The sequence below is a fragment of the Anoplophora glabripennis genome, unplaced genomic scaffold (genome assembly GCF_000390285.2).
Source record: "Anoplophora glabripennis isolate ALB-LARVAE unplaced genomic scaffold, Agla_2.0 scaffold174, whole genome shotgun sequence".
NCBI lineage: Eukaryota > Metazoa > Arthropoda > Insecta > Coleoptera > Cerambycidae > Anoplophora > Anoplophora glabripennis.
The window spans coordinates 376,834-394,322 of NW_019416305.1; the positions used below are offsets into that span (position 1 = coordinate 376,834).

At 32.8% G+C, this 17,489-nt stretch overlaps 2 protein-coding genes across 4 annotated transcripts in view; one reads left to right on the forward strand and one right to left on the reverse strand.

Annotated features, from left to right (window-relative positions):
- Positions 1 to 523: 523 nt before the first annotated feature.
- Positions 524 to 4,275, forward strand: LOC108906853 (membrane-associated protein Hem). The gene is made up of 2 exons (XM_018710282.1): positions 524 to 636; positions 691 to 4,275. The coding sequence occupies exon 2, from the start codon at positions 699 to 701 to the stop codon at positions 4,065 to 4,067; it is 3,369 nt and encodes a 1,122-aa protein (XP_018565798.1). The 5' UTR covers positions 524 to 636; positions 691 to 698; the 3' UTR covers positions 4,068 to 4,275.
- Positions 4,276 to 12,673: 8,398 nt separating this feature from the next.
- Positions 12,674 to 17,489, reverse strand: part of LOC108906840 (disintegrin and metalloproteinase domain-containing protein 10) — a 216,583-nt gene continuing 211,767 nt past the window's right edge. For 2 of the 3 annotated variants that reach the window (XM_023454009.1, XM_023454008.1), the window contains exon 11: positions 12,674 to 14,060. In XM_023454009.1, the coding sequence (XP_023309777.1) occupies positions 13,963 to 14,060 (98 nt within the window). In that variant the 3' untranslated portion in view covers positions 12,674 to 13,962. The remainder of the gene's footprint in view (positions 14,061 to 17,489) is intronic. The other variant, XM_023454010.1, reaches the window with a different exon arrangement.

The window sequence follows — 17,489 nt, forward strand, 5'->3', positions numbered from 1 at the left end:
CTCAAATTGCATGTAGGTAATCATGACAGTTGTAAACTAAGTAACAATAACTTTTTATCTTTTTAACATACCTAATTATGTTTTCTGGTAGACAACCTTATTTTATCTTTCAAATATACCTCCAAAGTTTTATGAAATTGCTTGGTAGATGGCGCAGACATAAATTGCAATTGAAATGATGATATATTTTTATGATTATTTTTAAAATAATATCACATAACACATTTTCATTTTATAGAAACAATTTTATAACAAAATCTCATAAACCATTTAGTTTTCTTGTATTAAGTATTTTATAAATTTAGAAATTTTAGTTAAGCTCTCACAGAACAAAATAGTATTCGCACTATGGTTATCCTTTTCCTCCTAGCTGTAATATAAAGGAATTGGATTTACATAATGGTAAACAAAGATAACAACAGTTTGTTTAAACGCTATCTACTTTCTTTTGTATTTGTCATGTGTGTCACTGTCATGCTACTCATGCTCTTTGCTTTGCTCGCCTGCTCCACCTTATTTTTGACAGATACAGATAATTGATAAATATATAATCGTTTAGTAAATAGGAGGAAAAAATGTTTACATAGTAATATTTATCGCACATTAACTTTATTAAAAGTAGTGTGATAATTAAAGGTAAAGAGGGACATTTTCGTAATGTTTTATTTAAATTACCTACTTATTTTCTAGGTATAATCATGTCTCGACAGATGAATCAGAATGAGCGAAAAATCTCTGAAAAGCTTATAATCCTCAATGACAGAGGGATTGGTATGCTAACAAGAATATATAACATCAAAAAAGCATGTGGAGATGCGAAATCAAAACCTGGTTTCCTCTCTGATAAAAATTTGGAATCGTCTATTAAAAATATTGTAAGGAGGTTTCCCAATGTGGATGTGAAAAGTCTGACACCTATTCAAAATTTAAGAAATGAGATTATAAAATCTCTATCCTTGTACTACTACACTTTTGTAGATTTATTGGACTTTAAGGATCATGTTTGTGAACTACTAACAAGTATGGATGCTTTTCAAGTTGACTTAGATATCTCAACAAATTTTGAATTAACAAAGTATTACCTCGATCTCGTGACAACCTATGTATCTTTAATGGTACTACTGTCACGTGTAGAAGATAGAAAAGCAGTGCTAGGCTTGTTCAACGCCGCCTATGAAATAGTACACGGCTCACCTGATCAAAGTTTTCCAAGGTTAGGAAGCATGATTATGGATTATGACATTCCTTTTAAGAAATTATGTGAAGAATTTGTGCCACATGCTAGACTTTTAGCTCAATCAATTAACTCGTTAATTCCAGTATATGTTCCAAGAAATGTCTCAGCCGATAAGTGGAGATCTGAACAAAAATTGACTTTAGTAGGAAATCCTGCATTACTTCTTAAACCTGTACTCTCTGAAAGGATGTCTTGTGAATTTCTCTCACTGGATACAATGGAAAAGTGGATCGTTTTTGGTCTGCTTCTAATCAATAATGTGCTTTTGCAACAGGACCATTACAATAAATTATTTTTGAATGCTTTAGAATCATCATGGGTAATTCCATTATTCAGGGACGAAGTTGTCCATATTCATCAGTATATTTGGTCTTTCTTCGATAGTCTCAAAGGGTACAGTAAGAGAATATCAGAAGTTAAGGAGACATACAATCATGCAGTTCAAAAAGCAGGTTATAATCACCGTGAACGTCGTAAATTTCTACGAACTGCTTTAAAGGAACTTGGCTTAATATTCATGGATCAGCCAGGATTGTTAGGACCAAAAGCATTAATGGTATTTATGGGACTATGTTATGCCAGAGACGAAGTGTTGTGGTTGTTGAGGCACAACGATAACCCTCCCATACACAAAACTAAGGGAAAGTCCACCGAAGATCTTGTTGACAGACATTTGCCTGAACTTCTGTTTCATATGGAGGATTTACGTGTTTTGGTAAGAAAGTACAGTCAGGTGATGCAGAGGTATTATGTTCAATACTTATCTCATTGGGATGCTATCACATTAAAAGAAATGATGCAGAAGTTGCAGTCTTGTCCTGAAGATGAAGGAATCATTTTGTCTTCCCTTTGTAATACTATTTCAAATTTGTCAGTTAAGCAAGTAGAGGACAACGAAACATTCAATTTCTTTGCATTCCGTTTGGACTGGTTTAGACTACAGGCCTATACGTCAACTGCCAAATCAACTATGAGACTTATCGACAATAGGAGCTTAGCGCAATTACTGGATTCTGTTCAGTTTCACACTAAAATGGTTGATAACCTGGATGAGATGTTGAGAGAGACATCAGATCTATCGATTTTCTGTTTTTATAATAGATGTTTTGAGGAACAGTTCCATATGTGTTTAGAATTCCCCGCTCAAAATCGGTACATAGTTGCTTTTCCTTCAATTTGCAGCCACTTTCAGAATTGCACTCATGAGCTGTGTCCAGAAGAACGCCATCATATTAGAGAAAGAAGTCTGTCAGTCGTCAATATGTTCTTAGACGAAATGGCCAAGGAAGCGAAAAACATAATAACTGCTATATGTGATGCGCAATGTAAAATGAGTGATAAACTTCTACCAAAGAATTGTGCACATCTTATTTCCCAACAAATAAACAGGAAGAAAAAAGAGAAAAACAAGAAGAATGCAATAGAATTTGAAAAACCGGGCAAGGAAAGCTACAGGAAAACAAGAGAAAATTTAACGACAATGGATAAATTACATATGGCTCTAACAGAGCTTTGTTATGCAATAAATTACTTTTCTAATATCAATGTTTGGGAATACACTTTTGCACCAAGGGAGTATTTACATCAGCATTTAGAAAATAGGTTTGCCAAAGCATTGGTTGGAATGGTGATGTATAATCCTGATACGAGTGAAATTGCAAAACCTTCAGAGTTACTAGTCTGCGTTAGATCGTACATGAATGTTCTACAAACGGTTGAAAACTATGTGCATATCGACATTACTCGAGTATTTAACAACTGCTTGCTGCAACAAACTCAACCTATTGATAGCCACGGTGAGAAAACAATAGCAGCAATTTACACGCAGTGGTACTCAGAAGTTTTACTCCGACGGGTGAGTGCTGGTAATATAATATTTTCTATGAACCAACGATCGTTTGTCAGTTTAACAGTGGAAGGTTCGATTCCTTTCAATCCCGAAGAATACTCGGATGTGAATGAACTGAGGGCATTGGCAGAATTAATTGGACCTTATGGAATGAAGCAGTTAAGTGAGACTTTAATGTGGCACATAGCTAGCCAAGTCGTAGAATTAAAAAAATTGGCTGACATAAATAAAGATGTGCTGCTGTCTTTACGTACAAATTTCGATAAACCAGAGATTATGAAAGAACAGTTCAAAAAATTGACAAACGTTGATAATGTCTTACAAAGAATGACTATTGTTGGTGTCATTTTGAGTTTTAGGCATCTTTCACAATCTTGTTTAACAGATGTTCTAGAACAAAGAATTCCATTCCTCGTAAGTTCCATTTTGGATTTTAGACATCACTTACCTAGCGGGGACCCCATGAAAATCGTAAGCGAAATGACTTCTGCTGCAGGATTACCTTGTAAAGTTGATCCCACATTAATTTCCGCATTAAAACTACAAAAACCAGAAACCGATGGGGAGAACGAACATTTATTAGTGTGTTTATTAATGGTGTTTGTAGCTGTATCCATACCAAAATTAGCCAAGTCTGAACAGTCATTTTATAGAGCTTCTTTGGAAGGACACACAAACAATATTCACTGTATGGCTCTAGCCGTTAATAATATTTTTGGTGCTTTGTTTACGATTTGTGGGCAAGGTGACATTGAAGACCGTATGAAAGAATTTCTAGCACTAGCTTCTTCTAGTTTGCTCCGACTGGGTCAAGAAGCTGACAAAGAAGCTATAAAAAACAGGGAGTCTGTATATTTACTACTCGATCAAATAGTACAAGAATCACCGTTCCTCACCATGGATTTGCTGGAGTCTTGTTTTCCATATGCACTTATTCGGAATGCTTATCATGACGTTTACAAGCAGGAACAAAATATGTAATGTTTACATATTCAAAAATAAAGTATATTTACTCTTAGTAAGACGTTCTATGTCAAAAATGTACGTATACATATATTACTTTTATTTATTAAATTTATTTTTTATTTATTTGTTAATCAATGTTAATATAAGCCTAAAAATGATAACTTTAATTACACTTATTAGTAATATATTTCATAATTGTATTATTATTAATATACATTTTTATAAGTAATTCGTGTTTTTGTCATGGGGTATGAAGTAAAACGTGAATATGTAATATTTAATTTATTTTCCTAATTTATCTACTTCTAAATTGAGTCATATTTTTTTTGTAAAGCATAAAACTGTTCAAAATATATTTTTTTCAAATATCATTTTTCAAAATACCATATTAATTTCAAAAACGTTTGTTCTGCTTTGAATTTAAAGAAAAGGTTAAAATGGTCACACAGAATTGGATCCGGCATACCCTATACTGCATGCATATGATAAACGTTTATGGGGAAAAAAAGTTTTTCATTAACCCTCAAAAATAAATCAAAAGGTTAAGAATTCGCACTTTACATGTATAATGGATTGGTGATCCCTCTTATAACAACCATGACGTCCAAAAGGTCATTTTTTAGAAAACTGGAAGCTTTTGCTCATAAAACTATCTGGCAAGGTAAACCAAACAAGAATACCGTTGTCAGTTGTAGTCCACACATTTACTTTCTGTGAAAATTTGTTTGTCTTTCAAGTATAGGGACTATTGACTGACCAAACATGAATATTTGTTTCTGATAAAGTTTTAATTCTTCCTATGTTGCTGTAAGAACCACTTGTGAAACTAAACTCTGCTCGGATGGTTTTGTGGCCGTAAGCTTTGACCTCGTTGCACAAGAAATGAATACAACCAACTTTTCCACAAAGTGGTCCAAACCTTTTTTAGCTCAGTTCAACTTAACATGAAATTTCTCTTGTTATTGGGTCTTCGACAACAAAATATGTAATCTGTTGTTTTCCAGTAGTTTAGTTCTTCCCACATACCCTCCACAATCCTTCTGCAAATCACCGTTGTCTCTGCCCCTTTGCACAACTTAAACAAAGAACAGTGGTGAGGGGCAAGCCTGTAAGAGAAAACTTTCAACGTATAGCTGGGATGCAACATCGGCACTCTGACAACACCATAAATTAATGTTAATTAATTCATTGTAATAAATACCGTTATATTCAACAAATATTGAACTTCAAAATCCATGATCGAACTGACACGTAAATGATAACATTAGGTTTTGAATATTCACTTTTTTATAAAAGTGAAAGGTTTTAGCTGCCTTATTTTGGAGGTATTTAAAAAATACAATTTGAAAAAATACGTATACAGGGTGTTCTGAAAGACTGTCAGGACTATGGATTAAAATAATAACACTATGTAATGAAAATTTTTTTCGAATTGTCAATTGTTTGCAAGTTACAGCTGGTCAGTTCTTTTTTTTTAATTTTTTTATTTGAATAAAATATTTAATTCAAGTTTGATTAGTCTATCATTTGGCCATGGGCGTAGCTACAATTTTTGTTTAGGGTGGGCCAGGGCTGCAAGCTCTATGGAGGCGTTTAAAAAAAAAGAGCTCTTGCTCGCAATCAGGCTTTCAACAATATCAAATTTGAACACGTTTTGATTTTGATTCTAAAAAAAGGCCGCAATGTTTTTTTTTTCTAGGGTGGGCACCGGGTTCTCTGGGGTGGGCCGTGCACACCCCTGCCCCCCACTAGCTACGCCCATGCATTTGGCACATCCACGAAGTAGATGAAGCTCTATGGGACCAGTCAGAGAAAAGTTTCATTATGCACCGCTAGTGGGCACTTTATCTAGAACTCAAAATTTGTTTTGTTCATAACTTTTTCTCTTGCTAGACATCACAGAAATTTAAACATTATTGAAAAGAAAAATAATATCAGGAAAAATATGTACTCTTAATTAAAGTCGATAAATGTAACCGTCTAGCAGGAAATCACTATTAAAGTGTTATTAAACATCAAATTTTTGATAATTCTTTCTATAATTAATCAAGTTGTCATGTTGTAATACCATCTCTTGTAAAACCAGCTTTGTTAGTAAATAAAATATTATTAGTAAATTCATTATCCTCAGCTTATTTTTTCCCAACACGAAAAAAAATTATTATGGTGAAAAATCAAACCCACCAGCTTAAACAATTTTTATTACAATTCGAAACACCAAAATTACTAATGATATTTATTTGAAGCATGGCAATTTGATTAATTACAGAAATAATGATAAAAAATTTGATGTTTAATAACATATTAATAGCGATTTCTTGGTAAACGGTTACATTTATCGGCTTGAACAGAGTACATAATTTTTTCTGACATTGTTCCTCTTTTCATTTCTGTGATGTCTAGCAAGAGAAAAAAGTTATGTACAAAACAAATTTTGAGTTCTAGGTAAAGTGCCCACTAGCGGCGCATAATGAAACTTTTCTCAGACTGGTTCAATAGAGCTTCATCTACTTAGTGGGTGTGCCAAATGAGAGACAAATCGGACTTGAATTAAATAAGTTATTTAACCCTTTCACCGCTCTAAACGTATTTATTCGCTAAAAATTTATAGGACTCAAACTGCTCCAGACGAATTAATTCGCTTGAATAGTTAAATTGAATCAGGCTGCTCAAACCGTATATATTCGCAACCATGTGCATTAGTGACTCAGTTGTTGCAATTGGTATAGGGAATTTTTGTGGGCGGAGCTTATAGCGATTGTGGCAATTATTTTTATGGACGAAGATACTGGTAATAATGCCAAAATTGTTCACCTCTTTTTCAGTTTCTATTTAGTACGGCTGTCGATATATTCTATTTTATTTAAAATAAAATCATAAAAATATCTAGAAAATAGATAAACAAAGAACTGGAAGAAATTTTAGAGAGTAGCGATAGCGGCGACGAGTTTGAGATTGAGGAGCGTATTGATGGATGCTTTATAATAAAATATTAATAATTAAACTATTAAAATTATTTTGAAACGTTTAAACATATTTTAATTTAACACAACATAATATAAAAATATAAGTAGTCTAACTGTTCCAGACGAGTATAATCGCACGCGGTAAAATTTCGCACACGGCACGGTAGCTACGTTCAGATGTATTGCGCAGCGAAAGAGTTAAATCGAAAAATACAAAAAATTAAGCTTTGACAAGCTGTAACTTGCAACCAATTGACAATTCGCAAAAAAATTCATTACATAAGTACTGCTATTATTTTAATACGTAGAATCACCTCCCGGAGTTTCCTGATGGACTTTCAGAACACCCTGTATATTTTTTTGAGTAGTTATGATTCAACTTAGGAGTCATATTTATATATGCAGTGACTAGGCCGGTGTCCCATGCATCCGAATTCCGACGATACGAAGGTCCGAAAGTATTCCTATTGGTTAATATACATTCAAATTTTTACCACTCATTTTCATCCGAAATTTTTAAAATTCATACGACGTCCGAAAAAGTAGAAATAATTTTAACTTTTATCCGAAATCGTATGTTTTTTAACCTGACTTTTTAAGTTTTTAACATACTATGATTGTCGTTTGATATATTTACAGTCAAATAAATGTTATATTATAATGTCGAATGTAGAAAATATAATACTACGTATATTTTCTATAATATATATCTATGGTTGTCATTTGAAAATGTTTCACCTTCATCTTGTAATAAATTCCATGGTTCTATACTTGATTTCTATGAGATTAATTTCGGATGCATGTGAATTATAATATTATCATTCGTACGAATTAAAATATTTTCGGATACCGTACATCGGATTTCGGATGCATGGGACACCGGCCTAACAAGTAAAAATACAATGCAGAAAAAAATATAAATCCATTGTAAATCTATCGTAACAATTTAGGTACTCTTAAAAATTAGTTATTATAAAAAAATTGAAATATTGAAAATAGGAGGGGAAATAAATATAAACTGGAATTCTTTTCCCGACTCTCTTGATCTAAACCAATCATCTCATCTTGCCATCATTAGTTGGGCGAGGGTATCAGAAGTGGGAGAGACTATTTAACTGACTCCCTCGATCAATTTTGTCATAGAAAGTAGCGCCATGTCAAAGCAGAAGTACCAGTTTTAAATGCTAGAAAACATAAAATTTGAAATTCTACAAGCTGAAGAAAAAATTTGCTGAAAAGATGGTATCAAAAACTTAAGTCTATTGGCACAAGAAATTTTCCTGTAGCCAGAAAATGGTAGAAAATTTCATTCATTCTTGCCGAACTCAAACCAATATCCAGATTCAAACATTGGGGCAGTTCATGAGCTTATTGATGGTGACAATTTCTGAAATTGCTTTGGACGTTAGAATATTATTCGGAAGTACATAAAAAAGCATTACAGATTACTTAGTTTGCAGGAACTGTTAGCAAGGCGATTCATCGTTTACTGACAGATGTACAGAAAGTAACCCGTATTGGAATTTGTAAAAGATTTTTAGCTTAATATCACACAGACGGACAATTTTTGATGCACCTTTTAACATGTGAAGAGGCATGGGCACACCTTTACTCCTAAATCGAAGAGGGACTGGAGAAAACCAGATCACACGTGAAGGCAAAAGCTAGGTTTGCTTGAATTATACAGGCATATTATTCATTTTCTCCATGAACACTGCCTACTACTGTAAACTTAATAGAAAAAAGGAGAAACATGCCCAATCGAAGTGTGATACTGCTTCATGGTAATGTTGAGTCCCACATATACTCCACGGTCGAAATTATAGACTGTAATTCATCGCTAGCTTTTGGACTAGTAAGGGGGATGAAGCGTGCCGGGAACGAAAATCCATTGGCGTGTCTACGTTAAAGGCAACAAGATATAGAAAATAATGAAAAAAGATAATAAAACATAACATCTAATATTTTTTACGGTTTGCTATAACAGGCACTTTGATCCATTTTAATTATTACAGCATTTTAAAACGTCCCAATTGTTTTTTTAATTTATAAATTTATTATAGCCATGGAATCAGACCCCTCGTCTAGGCTTATGCTGACGTTTCTCAGGACGGGTTAAATCAAGTCCGTTTACACCCACTAAAAAAGCATTTCCCTATTCCCTACCAAGTGCAAAAAACAGAGATTGAATATAGATCGACGTTCAGTGTAACTCGGTCTCTAGACGATTATAGATTATATCGATGTCCGTAGCGAGCGACACAAAGATAAATAATATTGAACCGTATAAAAATCATTTTATATTTTATACGCATTATGGTAATAGTGTTTTTATATTATGTCTTAGTCACTCTTTATAATTTCGACCGCGGAGTATAGTCACATTGGCTCAACAAAAATTTAAACTGTTGCACTGGAAACTCGTGGAACACACCCTACACACCAGATTTATCACCTTGCGACTTCCATTTGTTTCGACCTTTGAAAGAAGCATTAACAAATTTGAAGATGGTGAAAGAATCGTTCAAGTGCAATTAGCTTCCGAGATGAAAAAACTATCTAGTTGGTAGAAAAAATAATTTAAAAAATTTTTTTTATTATAGTAAGAATTAATTTTTAAAACATAATCCCAGTTTATGTTTGATCTCTCTCATAAAGTAGCGAAATCAAAAGACAGAATGAATAGAAAATGATTGTGGGAAAAATAAAAAAATTACAAAGGAACTTAAATTAAAACAAAAAGTTAATTGCTTAAATATTGTAGTTTATTTTCGGAAAGAAAGCATACAAATTTCTCTTCTCACAAAGCCGACTGTGATTAACCGAATGGGATTAAAAAATTATAAAACAAATTTTCATCGAATACATTTTATTTTATTGCACGTTTATTTGTCCCTATTTTTGTTTGAAAAGCTAAATTAAAAAATGTTTATATGGAAAATTTATGACTTTATTTTATATTACAGTTGACAAAAACACATTTAATTATTCACAGTATTATAAAAGCCATCGGACAATGACTCACACATGTACTTTTTCAAGCGGTACACAAAATAGTAATTGGTCATCGAGGTTGGATCGTACCTACTAGCAAATCCAAAGAAAATCTTTCACTTTATACTAACTTGTTTACAAATCACTATATACTTTTCTTAAATATGTAATAGGTAAAATCCACTACTCAAAATGTAAATAATTTGGTACATATTCATATAAAAACAACTATTTTATTCCAATATTTACATATATTATTTTTTACAATATTTATCAATTACAGAGGTTATCATCAAATATAGATTATCTTTATTTGATATCTATCATTAAAGACAAATATTGAAACAGTAAAATAAATTTTTATCACAATTTCCAGAAAATTTAACAACGGTACAAAGACAGTTTTAAATTTAGGTAATATAAAAATAGTAATTTTTCAGAAAATAAATTATTAAAAAACCATGAGATCTCTGCACAATTTGAAGTAGTATTAATATTAAGGATATTTCACATAATGCAGTTGTATACAATTATTATATAAATTGGTAAGTTACTAAAAAGTACTACAACAAAAGTTGTCGGGTATAGAAAAGTTGCATCCAGCTTACCATTATAATTAATATTTACAAAAAACGGGACAGAATATATTCTTGAGCAAACCAAGTTCAATATTGAGGTTGGGTACAGATAAGCAACCATCGTGTTCACATGGATTCTACTTCTGTCAAATACTTTCATGTATATAACGCCAATGAACAATTATTTGAAAATAAATACCAAGAACAGATATTTTAAAATGTCTAAAAATTTAATAACAAAGCATCTTTGGACATAAATCCATGAAATAGTTTTCTGCAAGTTGTATCCCATCTTTAAAAAAAATGAGCAAGTGGGATGAAACGTTTTATTAAAAAATTCTAGTGTATGTGTAAGAGCATTCTGGAACCTATTTCAAAGATTAAAACTTGCAGAAAAAAATAAGAGCCTTTGACTAGAACCACAACTTATAGAACAATCATAAAATTCAATTTTCTTTTTTCGTTTTTCATTTTTATTGAATATTTTTATGTGAAGCAAAAGTGGACACCAAACTTTGTAGTTGCACCATATTAAAAACACTGAAAATAAGTTTTAATTATTTTATCCGAGTTTAACCAAAAAGCTTAATCAGTTCAATCCACGCTGTGCTAAAATGTATTTATTAAAACTTTATTTACTATAAAATGTAACTATTATTTTAAAATTGAGGGTGAAAAGACTTAGAAAATCAATCCAATTTTGTTTTGTTCTTAATGTTTATCAATTTATTATTAGTGTTCAGGACTCACAAGGAGAAGGTAAGATAATCGGATTTTTGTAATTTTTGATATTTATGGTTTGGACCTAGAATAAGAATTTTCCGAAGTAGTTCGACGCAACGTTCATAAATTACCGAGATAATCAATTTTGAAGTTTTACCTGACGGCTAAATCCACTAGATGCGACACATTCTTCAACTGGCAGCGTGGCCTAATTGGTAGCATTCGGGTCTGACAGTCATGAGATCGCTGATTCGAGTCCGTTTCGTGACATTTTTTTTTTACAAAATGCACCATATGGTATTTTATTATTTTTCTCATCTCGAACAAACGGAATATTATAATAACTACTTATGTATATGTAGGAATATTCTTCAAATATTTCATTAAATTGCACAATTGGTTGATAAACAATATTTATTATGAATTAATTAAGGTTTCATTAAAAAAAAAAATGAGGTCTGGTAGGATGTTCTTTTATTTTATATTTTTGTTAATATTTGATATTTTACGCAGTGTAACACGAGCCAGAATGGTAGTTATCATAGAAACATGGGAAGCAGAAATTTGTTAAGCATCCAGCTTTCTTTCTATTTCTTATCTCAAAAATTATGAACACCCGAAATATTATAAGAGCTATATGTAGGAATATTCTTCAAGTGTTTGGTTAAAATTTTGAGCAAGGTGGCATGGGTCGTCCACCATGTTAAAACCGCTTACACAACACACCTGCTCGGGCATAAAAACTTCCAGTAAATTCCACAAAGGGTAGAGAAGCATTGAAACTGTGCGATGAAAGAACAATCTTTCAAAATGTTAACGAAATATGCTTTGACGTCGATATTTTCAAAACAAAATGTGCCTGTAAAAACATAACATTTACACGACATGCTAGATTTCTGCTTCCCATGTTTCTATAATAACTACCATTCTGGCTTGCGCCACACTGCGTAAAATGTCAAATACCAACATAAATATAAAATAAAAGAACATCCTACCTGACCTTGTTTGTTTTTTTTTTTTTAATGAAATCTTATTGTTAATTAATAAATATTGTTTATCAACCAATTGTGCATTTTAATGAAATATTTGAAGAATATTCCCACATACACATAAGTAGTTATTAAAATATTTCGTTTGTTCATAATTTTTGAGATGAGAAAAATAATAAAAAACCATACGGTGCGTTTTGAAAAAAAAAAAATGTCACAACGGACACGAATCAGCGATCTCGTGACTGTCAGACCTGTAGGCCACGCTCCCAGTTGAAGAATATAGCATCTAGTGGATTTAGCTGTCAGGTATAACTTCAAAATCGATTATCTCGGTAATTTATGAACGTTGTGTCAAACTACTTCGGGAAATTCTTATTCAAGGTCCAGACTACACGTACCATAAATATCAAAAATTACAAAAATCCGATTATCTTGTCTTCTCCTTGTCAGTCGGATGATCAGAGCCGTTGCGTGGCCTTTTGCTACAGCGCACCATACGAAACTGGTAATAACAGCAGTTATTGGTTTTGCGTTTGCTTCGTGTATACGCGTTTTAATATTCTAATAATGTCGAATGTGCCAAGGGGTAAAAAACGACTTTTCGTTACACGAAAAATACGTTAATTTATTTGCTTAGGACGAACACGCCTATGACTAGCCGACGAAAACCCTGAACTCTATTTATTACAGACGAAATTTTATCTCTAAACAAATTCACTTTTTTTGCGTTCAAATATATAATAGATAAATCTAAAGGTACACTTGTACAAAAACATGTTAATAATGTAAATGGCAGCCTTCGTTCTTCTTCATTTGTTTATTAAGTTTCTACTACTTATATTTCATTTTTTTAGTTTAAAATGAGTATCAGAGCATTATTTGAAAATGCAAACAGTATGCAACTTTTCTAAGTTGAAGTAATGGTGTGACACTAAGTCTATCAGAAAGTAAAACATTTCCCACCTTAAATATACGCACGTACTCTGAGTATTTGTATTTCAGACAAGTTTACGAAAAGAAAAATCAACACTCGTTTCAACGAGATGCTTAAAGTGGGAAGTATAAATAACTAAATAATATTTGGTGCAGAATGGCAAATAAATAAAAAATACTAAAAAACAATTTCTCTTCTAAGATATTAATTAAAAACATATTTTTTACAAATTGTTCTAAGTTAGGGGCTCTGGCCCCCCTAAAATGCAACAATAAATTGGACAATTTTCGTATTACAAATCTATGTTATACCAAAATGTAGAACAATATAAATCAGCCTTTCATTAAAAGGAAGCTAACTAATAAGTTTTACAAACTTCATAAAAACATCATTCTCAAATCCATAAAAAAGAACATACCTTAAAATTAAAGGTGACTATATTTAAATGCACCCGTTTTCATTCATTATTAAATCAATTCACACGCACTTACTAAAGTTCCCGTGTTTCAATCACAGAGCACATTGGCCAAACATTTAAAAGTCCGGTTAAGTTGAGCCACGTTGTTCACTGGATTCTGTTTGTGAGTTAATAACGATAGTCCCATTTTTAGGATTGTTCGTCAAGTGGACAAGCGGAGCACCTTCAAACTGAATGTTGGCCATTGGGGTACCAGGGTAATCGGGCGGTGGAGATACCCGATTATCCCCAGCTTGACCGTCCTGTCAGACTTTGTTTCTCATTTCGTATGCTCCCGCGTACAGTTCGGGGTGATTCTGACGACTGTAGCTAACAGGAGGAGCCGTTGCTAGTGGAGAATAGTCTATTGTATTACGGAGAAAATACTGGCATTAATTTTGTTAGTGTGTCTGTAAGTGTGCTGATGTACATGTGCAATGATTACTGGTGCTGGATGCTAAGGATGAGCTTAAAAATAGATTTTTGTGAATAGTCAGGTAAAAAACAAAGATTTGCTTATTACTTTAATTGAATTGTATTAAATTTTTTTTCAATCAATTTTTTTTTGTATTTTGTTAAAGGTTAAATTTCTGTTGGCAGAACCTCAAAATTCGAATGTTAAAAGTTAAACTATGAAAAAAATATGAAGAAGTTTTTCAAATGAAGATAATGAAAATTTGGATTTTTACAAACATTTCTTGATACTCTTGATAATTTTTTTTAAAGGGCAACTATCTGCATTTATTGTAAAGTATGAAATGTTTAAGAAAAACAGATTTTTTTAATTTCTGCAATATTTGTGAAATAATGAGGACCACATCAGAAATTCTGAAGTAACGTTTCAATTTTATAAGTCAACTGCGCAGAAGTTTTTGTACGTTTGGATTTTTTAATTTGCTGTATTGTTTCAGTTTACTTCAGAATGAGATATAAATGAGATGAGACTTACTTATACCTACAGGGTGTCCGCATTTATAGGTGTACAAGTCATTAACATAATAAGTAAAACAAATGACATTCAGAGAATTTGGAAATTATATCCTTCTCAAAATTTCGAATCCAAAGGCTGCTGCATTTTATAGCTGACAATTTAAAAAAATTGTTATTGCCATTTAGCTATTCTTTTTTTAATCCAAAATTTATTCTACACAACTAGTCAAAAAAAAATATAGCAGGCTTAGGATTTACAATTTTAAGCAAGTTTTAATTTCTAAATATGTATCATCTTTAATGTCTCTTTAATAAAAAATATCTGAAATATGTTTGATTTTTACTTATTAGTACAATAACGACTACTAATCTGGACACCCTGTATAATTTCTAATACAAAAAATTATGTTTTACTAACTTTATTCGTTATTATCAGACAATAAACTATAAAGCACATTATATTAGCAGCTTTATTTCGCTACAGTGTTAGAATAATAATTGCAAAAGAAATTTCATTACATTTTATTGCTCCGTTGTAAAAATAAAACTGTATATTAGTAGATTTATTATTACTTGCTTAATCACTTACACTTTTTTTAGTAAACCTTAACATTGCCATTGATGAAAACCCACAACTTCATTAAATCATAGTTACTGACAATCGTTTAGAAAACATTAGCTTAAACGTTATTAAAGTTGTTACAATCAACATTTTAAGATTCATCCTTTGGCTAGCTAAAGAACCATACAAACTAAACAGTTTCTTACAATCTTTCGATTGTTTCAGACACTAGTGCTCAACCTTTTGATAAAAAAGATCCTCCTAAAAAAAAATTACAACTATGAAAAGATATGCCTTAAGGCCCCCCCTTCTTAATTTGTATATTAGGTATTCAATGTACAGACATACAGACATATTTTTCATATCCAAGCAATATACAGGGTGTTACAGAATGATGTTTTAAAAATTTGGGAGATTGTAGAGCATAAAATCTGGAACATTTTGCAATAAGGAACCTATAACCGGAAGTGTGAAATAAAGTTTTTATAACAGTAGAAGGTGTTTGACTGTTTGACCTCCTATCACTTGGGTAGCTACCCTTCCATCGATTGACGTTACGTTATTGGGAATGTCAGTGCAGCTCGTCGGTTGTACGCAGGAAGGTACCTAAGCAGATGACTTCCTAGCAATATAATATTCAACAATATTGATTGTCGACTGACGATGAGAGGAGCTGGTGCAAGGAGAACGAGACGAACACTTGAATTTGTAAACGATATGGAACATGTAGCTGCCAATCCAAGAACAAGCACACGTGCAATTGCCCACGGAACGCACGTAAATCACTTGGGTGTCTGGCGTGTTTTGCAAGGTGAGCACTTACATCCATTCCATGAACAACCAGTTCAAAGTATGAAACAGCCTGATTTTAAACCATGGCAACAATCCTCACAGTAGTTCCTTCATCAACATGCTGCTGTCCCCAATTTTCCAGACCTCGTGCTGTTTACTGATGAGTGAACTTTTACAAGAGAGGGTATTTTTAATAATAATAATAATAATAACACCGATGGACTGTTGACAATCTAAGCATTATCCGTTCGAGAAGTTACCAGGTGAGATTCTTAGTAAACATTTAGGTTGGAATCCTTGGAGATCGCCTTATTAGACCACACATCTTACCATATCATTTGAATGGTGCATGGTATTCGAACTTTCTGAAGAATGCCTTACCAAAGAAAGGCCCAAAATCGTTACGAGTCAATAAAATTTACCGCTTCGTAACGTAATATTAAACATTCTCAAAAACACTTCATTCTCATTCCAAATCTAATACGCAACTGAACAATTTATTTAATGCCACTGATGACAGTGCCAATGCCAACCCTCCTAACACATATTCGAGAAATCCCCGACATAAATAGCATTCGAGATGTACAATGTTGCCAACGCTTATACCTTTCAATTTTTGTTATTACTGTATCCGGACATTTTCCGGGACGTTGGAAATGTGGGAGGGCTCACCTAAAAATGGGACAATTCTGCAAAATCCGGGTCAAATGGTCACTTTAAGCATATCCCACAGACATCTTCAGGCAGACAGTAATTGGAAAAGGAGATGCTCGATCCCTTAGCCTGCACACTCCCCTGATCTAACCTTTCTTGACTGTCTCCTCTGTGATTATGTAAAGTCCTTTGTGTACTCAACACCAGTAGAGCTTATCGAGGCCATCTTTACCGCGTTTGATACCAGAAGGGAACGTGGAATCAGGAAAATCATGATTCGTCGCTGTACATTATGTAACGATGTTGGTGGTTGCCCATTGAACATTTAATCTAAAGTAGTGAAGCCACAAATTCAGTTTACAGTATTTGATTGTACTCTACCGCTTTGTCAATAAAAGTTTACCAAACAGTATTCTGGTTCCTTATTGCAAAATGTTCCGAATTTCATCCTCTAATTTTTAAAACGTCGTTCTGTAACACCCTGTATATCTGTGGTCCATCCAACTATTTTTGTTTTTTAAATTATTCTATACACCATACAAGTATTTTCCTCATCTATTTGGAAAATTTTTCTATTTTACCTAACTATATTCAACAAGATCCAGAGAAGAGTTTTGTTCGTACAGTCTGTTTTATAAGAGCGTGTATGGCAAAACTTTGTCCTCGAAACCGTTAGAGGGGAAATTTAAGCCTGAGCAGGTAGTGATACCCTTCCCCTCAGATGCTTTGTACAGAATTCCTCAGTTATCGTTTGACCTTGGTCTCAGAATAACTTATTTCACCATGTGTGCTGCGTACGCATCACGTTACAAAGCCGTGTTTCTGTGTTTACATCCGAAAGGACCGAAAATGTCG

Excerpts from the sequence above, each read along its gene's own strand:
- LOC108906853 (XM_018710282.1), top strand. The coding sequence starts at position 699 with ATGTCTCGACAGATGAATCAGAATGAGCGAAAAATCTCTGAAAAGCTT.